This window comes from Rhynchophorus ferrugineus, unplaced genomic scaffold (genome assembly GCF_030347505.1).
Source record: "Rhynchophorus ferrugineus isolate W39M unplaced genomic scaffold, kcgeb_rfMv2 rfM11, whole genome shotgun sequence".
In the NCBI taxonomy this organism is placed as follows: Eukaryota; Metazoa; Arthropoda; class Insecta; order Coleoptera; family Curculionidae; genus Rhynchophorus; species Rhynchophorus ferrugineus.
Genome location: NW_027472590.1, coordinates 31476097 through 31491497, shown reverse-complemented (window position 1 = coordinate 31491497; position 15401 = coordinate 31476097). Strand labels below are relative to the sequence as shown.

Here is a 15401-nt window from a genome sequence, read left to right as displayed (position 1 = left end):
TAACTAATACAAGAACACTGTGAAATATCATATTGTAGCGTATGAAATATATGTGTTCCTAGATATATGTTTAACTCTGTAGAATATACTGTTATGCTGATATGGCAAATGCGTTAGGAATAATATAGTTATTAAATTTTATTTTATAAAGGAAAACACCACTAACAGAAGAATCTCAGGAGAAATGCAAAGATATCAAAAGGACTTAACAAAGAAGCAGATGAATGAAGGAAACAAGAACACCTAAAAGGATTTATATACTTCTATAATTAAAGGAAAATACATTATCTGGATATTAAATTGTTAGTTAGATAGATTACGCCTCCAGGATATAACACTACATAAAAAACGTGCTTAGAGTTCTACATCACAGGTGGCGTGAAAAATAAGTTTAATGTAAAAATAGTAAAAACCACTCTAACCCACAAACGGCGGTGACTGTTTAATTAACTGTCGGTTAAGTTCCTCGGGAATACATGAATTAAAATGACTGCCATGCAAGAATACATTATATTTGATAACGTTATTTTTGTTGTTTGTTTTACGTGCAATGGCTATATTATTCGAATGACTACATTTTGTTTTTCCGAACTAGCTTAATCGAAACAAAATTCGAATATTGACAAAAAACGCAAGGATTTAGCGATGCACCACGAAGAGATGCGAACTCGTACATACACATAAATAGAGACGGGCACACAGATAGAGCCCGGTATCGGTTTTTTTTTGGGTAATGAGTTACACGAGACGACATTCCAACAGACTGCCTTATCGATTTTTGGGGGGTTCATATGTACAACGGTGGGGACCGGAAACTTTTTAATTTAATATCGTTTTTCGGCTTAATGGTCACGTCTCTTTGATTAAATTTTCGTGGATGGCGAAAAATAACCTTCTCGGCTGCATTTTTAAAATTCCGCTCGTCTCTGTCTCACGCACGCAAATTGATATTTATTCATTTAAGGTTGTTTCTTTTAATATACATACATCAACATATTTAGTAGTACCGCTGGTCGTCGACATACGAAAATGTATACTGTATGTTATAAGTGACAAATACATAACAAATCATAAAATATTTCACGAAATTTTATGGATTGGTTTAAAAGTTAGAGTTCTTTAAGTGAAGCAACTTTTGTCGAATTGAGATCATCAAAAATTATTTAGAATAGAAGATGCACACGAAAACTATTTATTAGAAAATAGAAAATACTTCATCTAAAACTCATCTAAATACATCATCATCATCGTCATCTTCCTCAATCCATAGCCGGCATTCTACTAAAAAGTTGAGGTTGGTGCCCCAGAACAATTTTTTCGCTATTTAATCGGCCCTCGGATAAATTGGTCTCCCATTTTTCCTGTAATCAGTTTCAACGCTGTACCATTGGTCGTCAACATCGGAAGATTTGGTTTAAAATTACAGTTCTTTTAGTGAAGCAACTTTTGTCGATTTGAGATCATCAAAAAATTATTTAGAATCGAAGATCTAAAACAAAAAACCAATGACTAATCTATTTGCCAATGAAATGTGGTGATTAGTAGTTAAGAAACTTACAAGAAACCTGAAGGTCTTGGAAGTTATTCCATAACGAAGCCGAACAAAATTTTCTAGAATGCAACACCAAAAATATTTATTAGAAAAATGAAAATACTTCATCTAAAACAGAATTATATATGATATTCTAGAGACCGAACGATAATGAGATACTATTTTGTAGAAAATCACAATATTTCAAAACTAATACATCATCATCATGGTCATCATCCTCAATCCATAGCCGGCATTCTACTAAAAAGTTGTGGTTGGTGCCCCAGAACTTCAATTTTTTCGCTATTTAATCGGCCCTCGGATAATTTGGTCTCTCATTTTTCCTGTAATCAGTTTCAATGCTGTACCATTGGTCGTCAACATCGAAAGATTTGGTTTAAAGTTACAGTTATTTTAGTGAAGCAACTTTTGTCGAATTGACATCATCCAAAAATTAAATTTAGAATAGAAGATTTAAAACAAGAAACAAAGGAATTATTTATTTGTCGATGAATACGTAGTGAGTTTATATACTATAATAGTAGTGGAGAAACTTACAAGAAACATACTTGAGACTTTCATAAAAAGACTTTGAGAATTATTCCAAACCAAAATAGAGAAAAATTTGCTAGAATGCAATAGAAAAATATTTATTAGAGAAAAGAAAACACTTAATCTAGAATATAATTATGTGAGAGTTTAACGGTTGTTTAAGTCCTTAGATAATATATGCATTAGATGTACGATGATGTTAAAATCAGTTATATGTGATAACATTAATTTTATTTCGTTATTTTATTTACATTAGAAATTTGTTAAATATCAGAGCTAAAATAAACAATTGATTCAGTTCATAACTTCTACAGTAACACAATTATGATTTTAACCGAATATTGATAAAATATATTTGATCAAAATCTCCCATATATTATTTTAAATGTATATGAACATATTCGTTTAAAGTAAACAAAAAATATTGGCCATCGATAAAGTGACAATAAATTTAAATTTTTAGAGCTTTATCGATTAAGAAACTGTAATAATTAATTTGCTAACCATAAATATCGTAAATGTGATACAATGATTGATTATAATTGAATATGCTTGTTACATGTTCTATATAAACAAAATAAACAATATAAACAAAATAATGCTTAATAAATAAAGGCCTTTGAGAAAAAAAAGCGAACATGCCAAATAAAAAAGGGAAAATGTATGCATACCGTGGAACAAAGAAAATATTTGTGTGTTCGGCCTGATTTTGTTAGCAGGGAATGGGGACTGATACATGTATGATAATCAAATAGAGAGGTATATTAGCTTTTCACGTAACCTAACATCTACCCTTCCAAGGGTAGAAATTATTGAAGAGTATTTTGCTGTTAAATTTTCAGTGTTTCATCGCTATTTTTTAATGCAGATGGATGTAAACATATTACTATTAAAAATTATGTACTGGTTGCTTTATACAAATCTTTTTTAAAGAATATTAATAAGGACAGGATGGTCTTCCTACTGTTGCGGATATCGAACCTTGATGGGACATGGATGTACTTTATGTTTGTGATTGTAAAAGTAAATGTATTTAAAGGCAACAGTGGAGAGTTCGACAAGGAATAACCATCCCAGTTACGCCAGTAGTCAGACTGGGTAAGACCGGATGTCTTCTGGGATGGTCTCAATGTAGGTCACTGGCCAGTCGGTAGGCTGAATGTCGAGGACTTTGATTCAGAGCTCACGTAACGTAACAACAGTAGGTCCAGTTCAGGTAAACCCTCGTTGTTAAAAAGGAGACATCTAAATAGATATGGTGCTCTGAAGTACAGTGATTATTTTATTTATCTACAATAAACTCTAACCAAGGTGGTTACTTGCGCGTAATCAAAGAGTCAAATCAATCATTATTATAAGGGATCTAAAGCTAGTTTTCACCACAAAGCTATCGAAGAGGTTTTCAAATGTAAACAGGAGACCAAGAGCAGAGAAATACAGCTGATATAGCTATATATCACCCATTTTCACTTCTTACATCATGTTACTAAGCACAACAGACTGTTTATAATAAGTTCCTAGCTGGAAGAGTTTTTTCCATGCCGAAATTCTGAAGGAATCGGGACACAGGAAAGGAACCAAGAACCCGAGAGAGGAGCTTCAGAGATAAAACACGGTGTATCGACAACGAGAATCAACAGAAATAATAGACGGTTCCTTTTCTCCTTATACCAGAAATTCCATGCAACCTCAGCACTCTCCATATATTCCCACATCAGATCCCTGTCAGGGGTGTTCCCTATGCGATAACCCTGATGACTATCCCCCCAAAAGCGGTTCTCCAAGCCGCCTACCCTTTCCGTTCTCATACCCCAAATAGAGCACCTTCCCGGGCAATCCTCTTTTCTAAGTTGAATTTGCATCAGCAAGGAAACTTTTTACTTTTTAAGCTGGTAGATCAGGTAAAAAAAACGATAATCAGAATTGATACAAATAATAGAATTGAACATCAAAAATTACCAAAGAATTAACAGAATGTTCCGAATACAGAATTGGCTAAAGATCTTGTAATTACGAGGAACAACAGAATTCACTAAATAATTATTAGAATCAGAACTACGGAGAACAACAGAAACTATAATAAGAGTTAGGCAGAGTTAAGACTAAAAGAAAGAGTCAAGAGCGTCAAGATTTAATTAGAATTAAGGATACAGAAAATCTATTAAGAATAGAAGAAATAATATCAAGAATCAAGAACAGTTAAATTAATAAACCCGATTAATTTACGCACAGAAGAGAGAAAATAAAGTGTATTTCATCTGCAGCATTGTTTTCTAGTTTTAACAACTCAATACACGTGTTGACACTGACGTGTTGCAACTGTTGGATAACATTAAACTAGGAAACAGACTCAAGAAAGTCAAACCGTGCAATCTGTTTTCAATATCCTAAAGATAGATAACTATCTAGTTTTAAGTTAACTTAGAGATAAATTCTAAGTTAATAAAAGCAAAAATAAACGAAACCCTAATATTTCTCCCACAAAACTAGACACGTAATGCAGCTTATAAGTTACAGCTCCCAATACACTGTCGACCATTGCAAGTGTAACATCTTTATATTTCTGAACCAATATCGTGGAAGTTTTGTTGAACGGAACAGTAAAAAGAACGACACGGATATCCATAAACAAAAGCCGAACGAATAGAAAAAACCCTTTTATAATATTTGTACTTCACTTGCCGTTATTCGTATCAGTGTTTTCATGATATATTTCCAATATTCATGAAGAGAGAACACGCACGTGGCTCATACGGTTGTTATTCCGTTTCATTACCGCCTCTATACATATTCATAATACTCTGGCAATTTTATGGAAATTTAAAATAAAAAGCCTTTTAAATTTTATGGCAGGCATTTAAAAAAAACTGAAAATACGCTTTATTCTTCTATTTAGCAGTAGGGAAATTACTTAATAAGTATACTTAATAATACTGATGAATGTTTTTTTACTTTTTAATTAGGATTTATTGCATAAATTAATATAGAATATTAAGGAAAACATATTAAAGTAGAGAAATGTTAAAATTTAGTTTTACGAATAGTCAAGTGAACTTAAACCAAGTTAGTTAAACAAATAAATATATTTAAATTTTTTTGATGTCACCGATTGCGTGTCGTATAAGTATATACAACATCCTAATAACATCTGTTACATATTTCTTCTGCTTCTTTTGAATTAATATACGTCACATATTCTTCTTGGTATCTCCTTAAGCAACAATGCAATCATCTGTTACATAACTTAACTTAACTGCTGAATTTAACAACCGATTTAACATTTATTTACATAACTAACAACGACTTTTTATCTAGTGTTATTGAGTTACCAAGTATATACAGACGCAATTAGACTGAGCGACATTTTTTTTGTTCTATCAGATTAAATAAAACGGCTTTGCTTTCTCAAATTGTACCTGCTGAAGACAAGCTATGATAAATTAAAATAGTATTTATTTATATTAATTTTATAAAAAAATAGTGATATATGTTTACCAATAGACAATGAATCAAAATCTGTTACATAACTTAACCTAACTGTTGAATTTAACAACCGATTTAACATTTATTTACATAACTAACAACCACTTTTTATCTAGTGTTATTGAGTTACCAAGTATATACAGACGCAATTAGACTGAGTGACAATTTTTCTTGTTCTATGATATTAAATAAAACGGCTTTGCTTTCTCAAATTGTACCTGCTGAAGACAAGTTATGATAAATTAAAATAGTATTTATTTATATTATTAATTTTATAAAAAAATAGTGATATATGTTTACAAATAGACAATGAATCAAAATAGCTCGTATTTAAGTGGTCTGTAGAAAAATGAGGTGTATATTCTGAAAGAAAATGACGAAATATTAACTTCTTTTCTTGGAACAGTAGAATTTTGTTCCATTGCAAACCAGTAGTAGTCTGATAAAATTTTAGCATCCCATCTTCTTTGAAGACACTCTTCTATCTGTTTTATATCCTGGCGAAAGCGTTCACCATTTCAAGATTAGAGGGACAAAATCGAAATGGCCATGCAAAAAATGATTTTGAAAGATATTCTGCACCCCATCATTTTAAAATTTTGTAGAAAGCCATTCATTAAAACTCTTTTTTGTTATCTTAAAATTTGCCTAAACTTCCATGAATCACTTTCCTTAGATATAACCAAGCCGCTAACTCTTTCGCGGTAAGATATTCAACAAATTCGTTATTTTCTTACAAAGTTTTCTTGTTTGTAGGCCAACAAAAATACTTTCTTTTAATTTAGTATCACTTAGTTTAAAGAAAAAAGTTTTAAAATACAACAATCCTTTATTATTTGTATCCATGGTCTTGACAAAATACAACGTAATCTGATTTATTTTAGAAAAGTTGGGTCACACAGGGTTATTGTTATGGAATGCTCAAAATTGCAAAAAGTAAATTACAAAAAAGAATATGGTTAATACTATCAAATTAAATGTCAATGTTAATGTTAATGTATTTATTTTAAAGTAATGAATTCGTATTAAAGTGTAACGTAATTAAAACTTACTTCACGAATTTATAGAAACGTTTGGTATTCTTTATTGCTACTGTTTTTGCTGACGGTGTACACCAAACACAATTTATGTTTACTTACCACTGGCGGGCATAGGATGGGCATCGAATACTCGGTTTCTTGTCCATGCTCTGCCACTTCCGACAAATTTGTTACCAGTACGTGACCGATGAGGTCGTGCCTGGAAAATCGGTCGAAATCGTAGACGGAAAACTGCAGATAACGTGTCTCCAAATCGTCGTATGTCACACTAAAAAGAAAGAAACAAAACATGAATTACATTCAAAAAAATATAATCCTTTATATTCATCAGCGACATCTATTTGTGATAGTGACGTGTGCAGGATTATTCGTAAACAAACAGATTCCATGGTTTTTCTTACATTTATCGACAGAAAATAATAATTTTGCTGAGTTATTTAGAGTCAGTTATTGAATTCGGAGAATTTTCTTGCTGAAGTCCATCAAACACTTTTACAAGATCATGGAAATGTTACACCCTTATATTTCAATTATCTGTTTTTGTTTCAACGATTTAAATGTGGTCATTTTGACGTCAATAACAAAGAACGACCTGGAGGATCAATAAGTTCGAAGACAATGAATTATCAAACTTATTGGACGAAAACGTAGCGCTCAAAACTCTCAAAAAGACTTCAAATAATTTGGGAACTGACAAATAAAATGGAGCGTTTACATACGAGGGAAAAACACAAAATGAGAGAAATGGCTATCTCACGAATTTTTTAAATTATTTTGTGATTATTTTGTTATCTAATGATTATTTAGATTTACGCCCTATCAGCCAATATATTTGATTTAGTTTAAGCCCAAGATGTTTGCGTTTTGTCACTATATGTTTTTTCCATGTCTAACGTCGATCAAAATGCATTCCCAGATATTTAACGTTGCCTGCTTGCGGAAGTTCATAATTATTCAATTTTACTAAGGGACAAGTTCTTCTACAAAGGGTGAATATCACATGGGTAGATTTTGTCTCATTTACTTTGATAGGCCACGTTTTCAAGCACAATTCAATTTTGTTAAGATGAAGTTGGAGATTTCTTGTGGCTGATATTGGATTCTCGTGTGATGATAAAACAATTGTATGGTCAGCATATGTTGCAACAGTAGTGTTTCTTCAGGTCGGTAGGTCAGCTGCATACAATAGATATAACAATGGGCCAAGGACACTGCCCTGCGGAACAACTGAATATATTGGGTATAGGTCTTCCAATTTGAAAGTGCGTATGGGGCAAATTTTTTTCAATTTAACATGCAGTCCAGTGTCCCACACCTTGTATACTTTTTATTAAGGCCTATACTTTTTATTGTTTAAGTTTTTATTAATTTGGTTGACTAATCCATGTATTTGTTCTGTTGTTCTGACCTCACGAATTGTCAAAATAATGTTCCCAACAACATGATTTTATTGCTTGCCAGGCAAAAATAAAAAATTCTCTAGTAAATTTCGAGTGGCAATGAAAAATAGATCTACTGCGACTATTTGAGCTGCAAAAAGTTATAGGGTAGCCTAGGAAAACCTTCTAAAATGACACCAAAGTGGTCTATTCCTAGCCTGAAAGCCTTGCTGTGCGTATAGGGAGATCCTCAAGCTGTAGACCATTACAATTTACTAAAATTGCCCCAGAAAATCACCCAGCATTCACTTATGCAAATCTATGCCCCACGACTTAGGTGGAATGTAGTTTCGAAATGCTGAAGAACTGCGAAATTGGATGTAGCGTGGGATTTGTTGAAACTATTCTAACGGTTTTTTTGTGGTAAGACCTTGGTGCTATTAATTTAAAATAAAATAATAATATTTGAGTAGTAGTTCTCTGTATCTTAGATAATATTATTTTGCTCGTTTATATGAACTACGTAAACATTTTAGTTCGATATAAATATTTTGTCAATTTCATTAACGTGTCAAGTTCAGAATACGAAAGCACGGTTCCATTACATCGTTGATATTGTTTTCTAGCAACACGGGATAAAGTAATTAAGCTTTAAAAAGCTAAGAAAAAACCGTTGTACCGAAATATTATTTTTGTGTAAACAAATTCTGGAGGCTAGATCTATTGATGATGTCGAAGATTATCTATTATGATGCAGCAGGAAAGTTGAAACTAAGAATTTCGTTTAATAAAAGTTCTCAGAGTATCATCACCATCAGAGTATCATATCATCAGAGTATCAAGTTCATGAGGGTTATAAAGGGTGTTAAAAAATGACATATTGACGGGAGTGGCATTTCGAAAGACTGTTCTTGTTGGAACTTGCACTGATCTCATTTCGTCTCCACAAAATTTTATGAATTCACGTCACAAGGAGTATTAAGTTCGACAGTGTTCCCAGATGATCACACGAGTTATAAAAAACATGCTTGGTTGAGAAAACGACTCATTTTAACAGAAAAAATATGAATGTAATTCATTTGGATATGAAAATTCAGAGTCAAGGTAATTGACAAAGTCGATCGAGTCCATCACCAACCTAAATGAATAAAAATAAACTGTTTTCATACGTAGTTGGTGACGAATCAAGATCAGGTTGATGTTAGCTGTGCTAGAGGTCAAATATATGAATTCTAGGAAAAGAAAGCTTAGATATATGCAGCTCTTTAACCAATCTAGAAAAGTATTTTTATACACTATTGGTTAATACAACCCACGAAGAGAACATATAATAAAATTAATGAGACTTATTATTTCCATTTGTGTATTTAGATGAAACATAGATATTTTAGAATGGGACCATGGGACCCCATGGTCACGCATGGCAAGATAATAAAAAAATGGTGTTAAGACAACAAGAGTTGATGGAAAAAGGTAAACGTTGGAATGACAATTGATTAGGATTTATTAGTTAAAACATTTATCAGTAATTCATTGCTGACATATTGTTCCTCATGCTGCAAACAGGAATGGTTAATAAGACCTTCAGATTGGACGAATTTGTTCAAATACATTGAAGAAGAAATTGTTAAAAAATAGGTTCAGTCCAGATTAACCCTCGTTGGTAAAAAGATACTTTAAAATGTATCAAAATAATATATTCCATGTTTTTATATTATTATTACCTGTAAATAAACGTCTCGTTAAAAATGGGATTCTGATTTTTCCTGTGAACTTTCGTCTGGAACTTCTTCTTCCTGTCCGGCAATAGGTGGAGCTTTATGTAGGGATCGCAGCTCCCTATTATATCCTTAATCGGCAATTGTCTAGCCTCGAATATCTGTCAAAAGAAGCGGGATTAGGGTCGAGCTGATTAACGTTTAATAATGTCGCCTACCTTAACTAGGAGCCCTTCCAATTCTTTGTCGAATTTCAAAGAAAAGTGGAGGATACCGTTCTTTTGCATTTTGACGTCGGGGTTGCTCTGAACCGACGGTTGTCTCACTAATTCCTTCTTGTATAATTCAGGCTTTAACGGAGGAATTCTAATTAGGTATCCCTTTCGCCTCGAAATTTGCATAAAATAAGGCTTAATTTATCAGAAAATCTAACTAGGTTTGCTTAATTTACGAAAATTAATACTGATAACTCTATATCGATATTCTGGACATCTTTTTTAAGGTAATTAATGTAGTATTATTAAATTTAACGATAGGGTTGCTCAGGAAGCTTTATGTTTATTATGGGAAGTAATATAAAAGTTCGAAAGGCTTGTTTGAATCACTGTTTCAATGGGCGCATATGAAGCAAAGTTTAGGTTCCATATTTCCGGAAAAATGCTGAAGTAAACAAGCTTCGGCTTATGCGATTGAGAAAATACTGTTTTTTTTTGAAAATATATTGATAGTTAGATATATTTAGAATTTCCTGGAATCTAAATATTTTCTGCAGCATTTGTAAGACTTTTTGTTATATACCATTATTTTCCAAGGTATCCTTCTTTATACCAAAAGGAGCTTAAGGACTTCAACAAGATTAAATAGGTTTGTAGTTTGTATTTTAGTCAGACTGGATATTAAGCCAAATATGGAAAACCATTATTTAACAAAGATGCACTTCCTACTTGTAATTTATATAATAAGTCATCCATTGTGATAACTGTGTTCAACTAATTTATATATGTCACGTTCACTATATATAACTACATCATTAAGATTACGATCTGTAAAAAGAACAAGTGAATACATTCATCTTTTTTTTAAATTCATTTAACACATAAAAATACTGGGTCTGATATATAGATGGCGCTGGTTTTATTGCATTCACCGCTTTTTTATGATATTATACCTAAGTTTGTGAATTATTGTGATAAGGCTTTTGTTATTTTCAAAACAATGTATCAAAAACAATTTCGTGTTTTAATTTTACATTATTTGATGAAAAAATACCGTTCGAGTGAAGCAATGACTTGAGAAGTGAAGAAGAAAACAATAAAATGTTGGTTTGCTGGCTTCAAACGTGGTCATAGGGACACCGATGATGCAGAACGCTGTGGAGGTCCAAATGAGATGGTAACACCATGAAAAAATCCACAAAATCGTTTTGAATGATCGAACAGTAAAGTTCTGTAAGTTAGCTAACATCGTAAAGATATTAGAAAAATATGTTAGTTTTACATTGCATGGGTATTACTATTACACTGTCTAAAGTGGTTGCCGCGTTTGCACACTCTTGACTAAAAACAAGAACGTATTGATGAATCTGAGCAGTGTTTGGCCATGTTTAATCATAAAAAACTGGAGGTAAATGATTAATAGATAATCTTTCATCACCTTCATATCCTTTAAGTTTATTGGGTCACCGAAATTGATTATTTAAGTGGGCAATTAGCAAAAAACAAGAAGGTAAAACCAATTAAACTATAAAAACCCTGTCGAGGCGTCTTCCGAAAGTGAATTGTGGCCAATTTTTACATGTTATTAATGACCGTTAGCTTGTCGTGCCGAAATTGCTTTCGCCCTGCGAAAAAAGTTGTTTTTTCCCCGGGATAAAAGTCCCGCGGGATCAAGACTGAGTTATAAGGAACGGGGAGTTAGTTGTTCCGAAGTTCCTTTCGCAGTTAATGTCATCAGTGTGTCTTTGTATCCGTATAATGAAACCGCGTCGTTTGGTTTATAGGCTGTGCAAAAACCGAGAGAATGTGTATCGGAAAAATTTGAAATTTAAATTAGTTTCCCTTAGCGAGTCGTTAGAAAAGTTAAATGAGAGTTAAATATATTGTTTTAGGCGGTTAGAATAATTTCTGTGACTAACTGGAGATATTACAGATTATTTAGATTAGTGTAATGATGAAGACCAAATTTCATATGATTAAGATTATATGTGACATTATACTTCTTTTATTTTGCTTGAAAATAATGTTTTCTGATTATTCTGATCAAGTTAAACATCAAAAATAATGAATTTCGTACAAGACATTTTGAGCGACCCATGATCAGCGTCTGTTTGATATTGAATAAAACTGCGGAGATCAAATATGTCAAATTGACAGGTCAATTGAAAAGTACCCGGCCTGAACCTATAGTTGGCGCTACTAGAATTAAATCAATATGTCATTTAGTTAGCCCTAACCCTCAAAAGATGGGTGTATAAATTTGACAGTTTCTGAATTATAGCATCTTGAGTGAAGCAACTGTTGTTATTGAGAAAAAAATTGGAAAAGGTAATTTCGCGTGTTTGATTATTTTAGACGTAGTGAAATGGGACCCCGAAGACAGTGAACGTGGACGCCCAAAAGAGGTTGTTACCGACAATTGAAATCTCCAAATTCCGCGGATTGAAATTGAATTAAATAGCAGACATTCTGAAGATATCAACTGAACGTGTAGATCATATTATTCACGAATATTTGGGTATGAGAAAGCTCTGTGCAAAGTGGGTGCCACCCGAGTCACTTTTGACAAAAAAATCGACCAGTTGATGATTCGGAGCAGTGTTTGAACATGATCAAGTATAATAAACCCGAGTTTTTGCATCGATATGTGACAATGGATGAAACATGACTCTATCATTTCACTCCGTAGTCCAATCGACAGTCATCCGAGTAGACTACACATGAAGAACCTGCTACAAAGCGTGGGAAAACGCAACACTCGGCTTGCAAGGTTATGGCGTCTATATTTTGGGATGCGCATGGAATAATTATCATTGACTACCTTGAAAAAGGAAGGTCCATCGACAGCGACTATTACATAGCGTTTTTGGGCCGTTTGAAGGACGAAATCGCCAAAATTCGCCCGCATTTGAAGAACAGGAAAGTACTGCTTCACCAAGACAATGCACCGTGTTACAAGTCAGTGAAAACGATGGCAAAAATCCATGAATTGGGCTTAGAATTGTTTCCTCATCCACCGTATTTTCTAGATCTGGCCCCCAGCAACTATTTTCTGTTTTCAGATCTCAAAAGAATGCTCGCTGGGAAGAAATGTTCGTCAAATGAAAAAGTGATCGGCGAAACTGAGGCCTAATTTGAAGCAAAGGACAAATCGTACTACAAAAATGGTATCGAGTAGTTGGAAGGTTGCTATAATCAGTGTATCACCCTTGAAATTTGCCAAGATTTGTGTTTTACTCTACCACAGTTAAATCAATTTACTGGATCAATTGACCTGTTATATTACTAGACGCTGACAAGTATAAGGTAGAAAATTATTTTTGTTGTGTTGGAACTAGTTCATTCGTTAATGAGGCATGACCATCAAGAAACTGTTATAACTGGTAATAAATAGTAACTTATTTTAGTCATGATATGTTTTGATAATGATTTAATTTTTATTTTATAGGCCAAGTGCAGCTAAAATTTGTTGGGAAATTTGATTGCCGAAGAAAGTGAAATTAGAATAAGAGAAGAAGATATTGGACAGGATTTTGCCAGAATGCAACAATAGAAACACTACTTAAAATACAAAACACAAAATGGATAAAATACAGTCAGGTGTTAAATTAGAACTAAACTAATCCATCTCGTCCTATTAATCAGTAAAAGAAGAATTTACTTTCTGTAAATGTACTATCGACAAACACCCTCTTGTTAACCAATTAATACAAATTACAAACAATACAAGTACAAAGTTTTATTATATTTATTATATTGCATTAACATATTTTATATATTCGGATATCTATCTTAAGCTTTTGACTTTTATTTTGGGAAGCTGACTTACTATAACTCTATTTTTGATCTCAGTGGTTGAAAACTATCCTTGTTCGTAGAACAATAAAATCACCTTTTTTATCATTAGTTCTGCTACTTCTGTTACTTTCAACCATTATTTCATGCTTTTTGCAATCTGCATCTTAGGAATGAACTGTAAGATTTTGAATTATTTCCCTCTCATCTCTTGTGATACATTCTGACAACTAACATCTTTCAAATTTCTTTCTAAAAATTCAAAATATTTTAGTGAGTTTCTCCAAATATTCTAGTTCTATGACCAATAGAATGTTAAGTCTTCCAAATAAACAAATAAGTCTTTAATTTTCATCTGCGCCTTATAAGCTGCCCTATGGAATCTAAAAGAGAGGTCCATATTGTGGACAGTAATGTATTAACTAATGTCCAGACAACTTTTATGACGTCAGTCGATTTGAGCCTTCTGGAAATATTCAATAACAAAATATATTTAGTAAAGCTAATATCCTGCTAACACGAAGATCTTTGTTGAAGTTATTCATGTCTTTATAGGCAAAACGATCTTATCGTCTCTCTTCTGTTATATTTAGAGTTAATAATACCTCTTCATAAAAAAGATGTGAGTGATGATGTTTCAGATAATGGTAATCCCACTACATCTTCTACAATTTGAAAACTCTTAATAAGATTGCTAAATATATTTATGTTCAAATGCATTTTGACGCCAAGAGTATTTAAAGTACTAACTACAAAATAGCTCAGCGTTAGGTATTTGAAGTATCATTTAGAAATTATTTTTTTTAAGAAGAAATTAAAATACAGACATCAAATATGTTTTTATATTTTAATTATAAGTAGTTTAAATGCTGCCCAACCCTGAAACGGCTATAAACCTTTGAAATTAATTTTTTGAAACAGTAACTTTAAAATAAATTCAGATTCTTTATATCATAACTCGGATATTCTTTTGGAACTAATACACAGTAAATTCTCCTATATTTCGATAAATTCGATATCGAAAACGACAGTTTCTAATGCGTTCTTTAACGTTACCTTAATTATTCCCACTTTATTGCTACTATTGTTCCTCTCCAGGCTACAGATGCTGAATTTAATTTCGGTGGGAATGTCTAAACGGTGCGACAGCTGTCTTTGGAAAATCTGGTGACGCTCTGATACGATGGGTAACGTGGTCTGCCTTAAGACCTAAAAACAAAAAGCAACGAATAACACGTATTCTGTTAACCGACGGATATATTGCCAAACTAAAAAGAAATGCTTATTGAGCATTCATAAAAATATATCAGTCATATTTAGGTCGAGATTTATGACTTATTTCATTTGAAGTAACCAAGACATACAGACAAGGTAAGGAAGAAGGTAAGTTGTCTACCAATCGGAGTCTAATTACGTCAGTATTTAGTAGGAATGTAATAGAAATATTAATGGTTAAAAGCAACAAAGCTTTTTATTTACTACATATGTCAACCCTGTGCTTGATAAATTTTTACTCGACTGCAATTAGAATACGATTGGGAATTATCGTCAGCACATACGTATTAATCATTATATTTAAAATAGCTCGGTCCCGACCTTCATGGAGTCAAGACGTGTTTTTTTCTTCCCGAAAAACAAGTCTCTGTAAAAATCACATAATAATACATCTGTATTGGTTACGGTCAACT

The 15401-nt window shown here is 32.6% G+C and overlaps 1 protein-coding gene across 3 annotated transcripts in view; it reads right to left on the bottom strand.

The window, feature by feature from the left end:
• Nucleotides 1–15401, bottom strand: part of LOC143204512 (synaptotagmin-10) — a 93101-nt gene that overhangs the window by 23736 nt on the left and 53964 nt on the right. For all 3 annotated transcript variants that reach the window (XM_076417072.1, XM_076417073.1, XM_076417070.1), the window contains exons 4-7: nucleotides 14770–14922; nucleotides 9922–10053; nucleotides 9710–9864; nucleotides 6706–6874 (exon numbers count right to left, since the gene is read on the bottom strand). In XM_076417072.1, the coding sequence (XP_076273187.1) occupies nucleotides 6706–6874; nucleotides 9710–9864; nucleotides 9922–10053; nucleotides 14770–14922 (609 nt within the window). The remainder of the gene's footprint in view (nucleotides 1–6705; nucleotides 6875–9709; nucleotides 9865–9921; nucleotides 10054–14769; nucleotides 14923–15401) is intronic.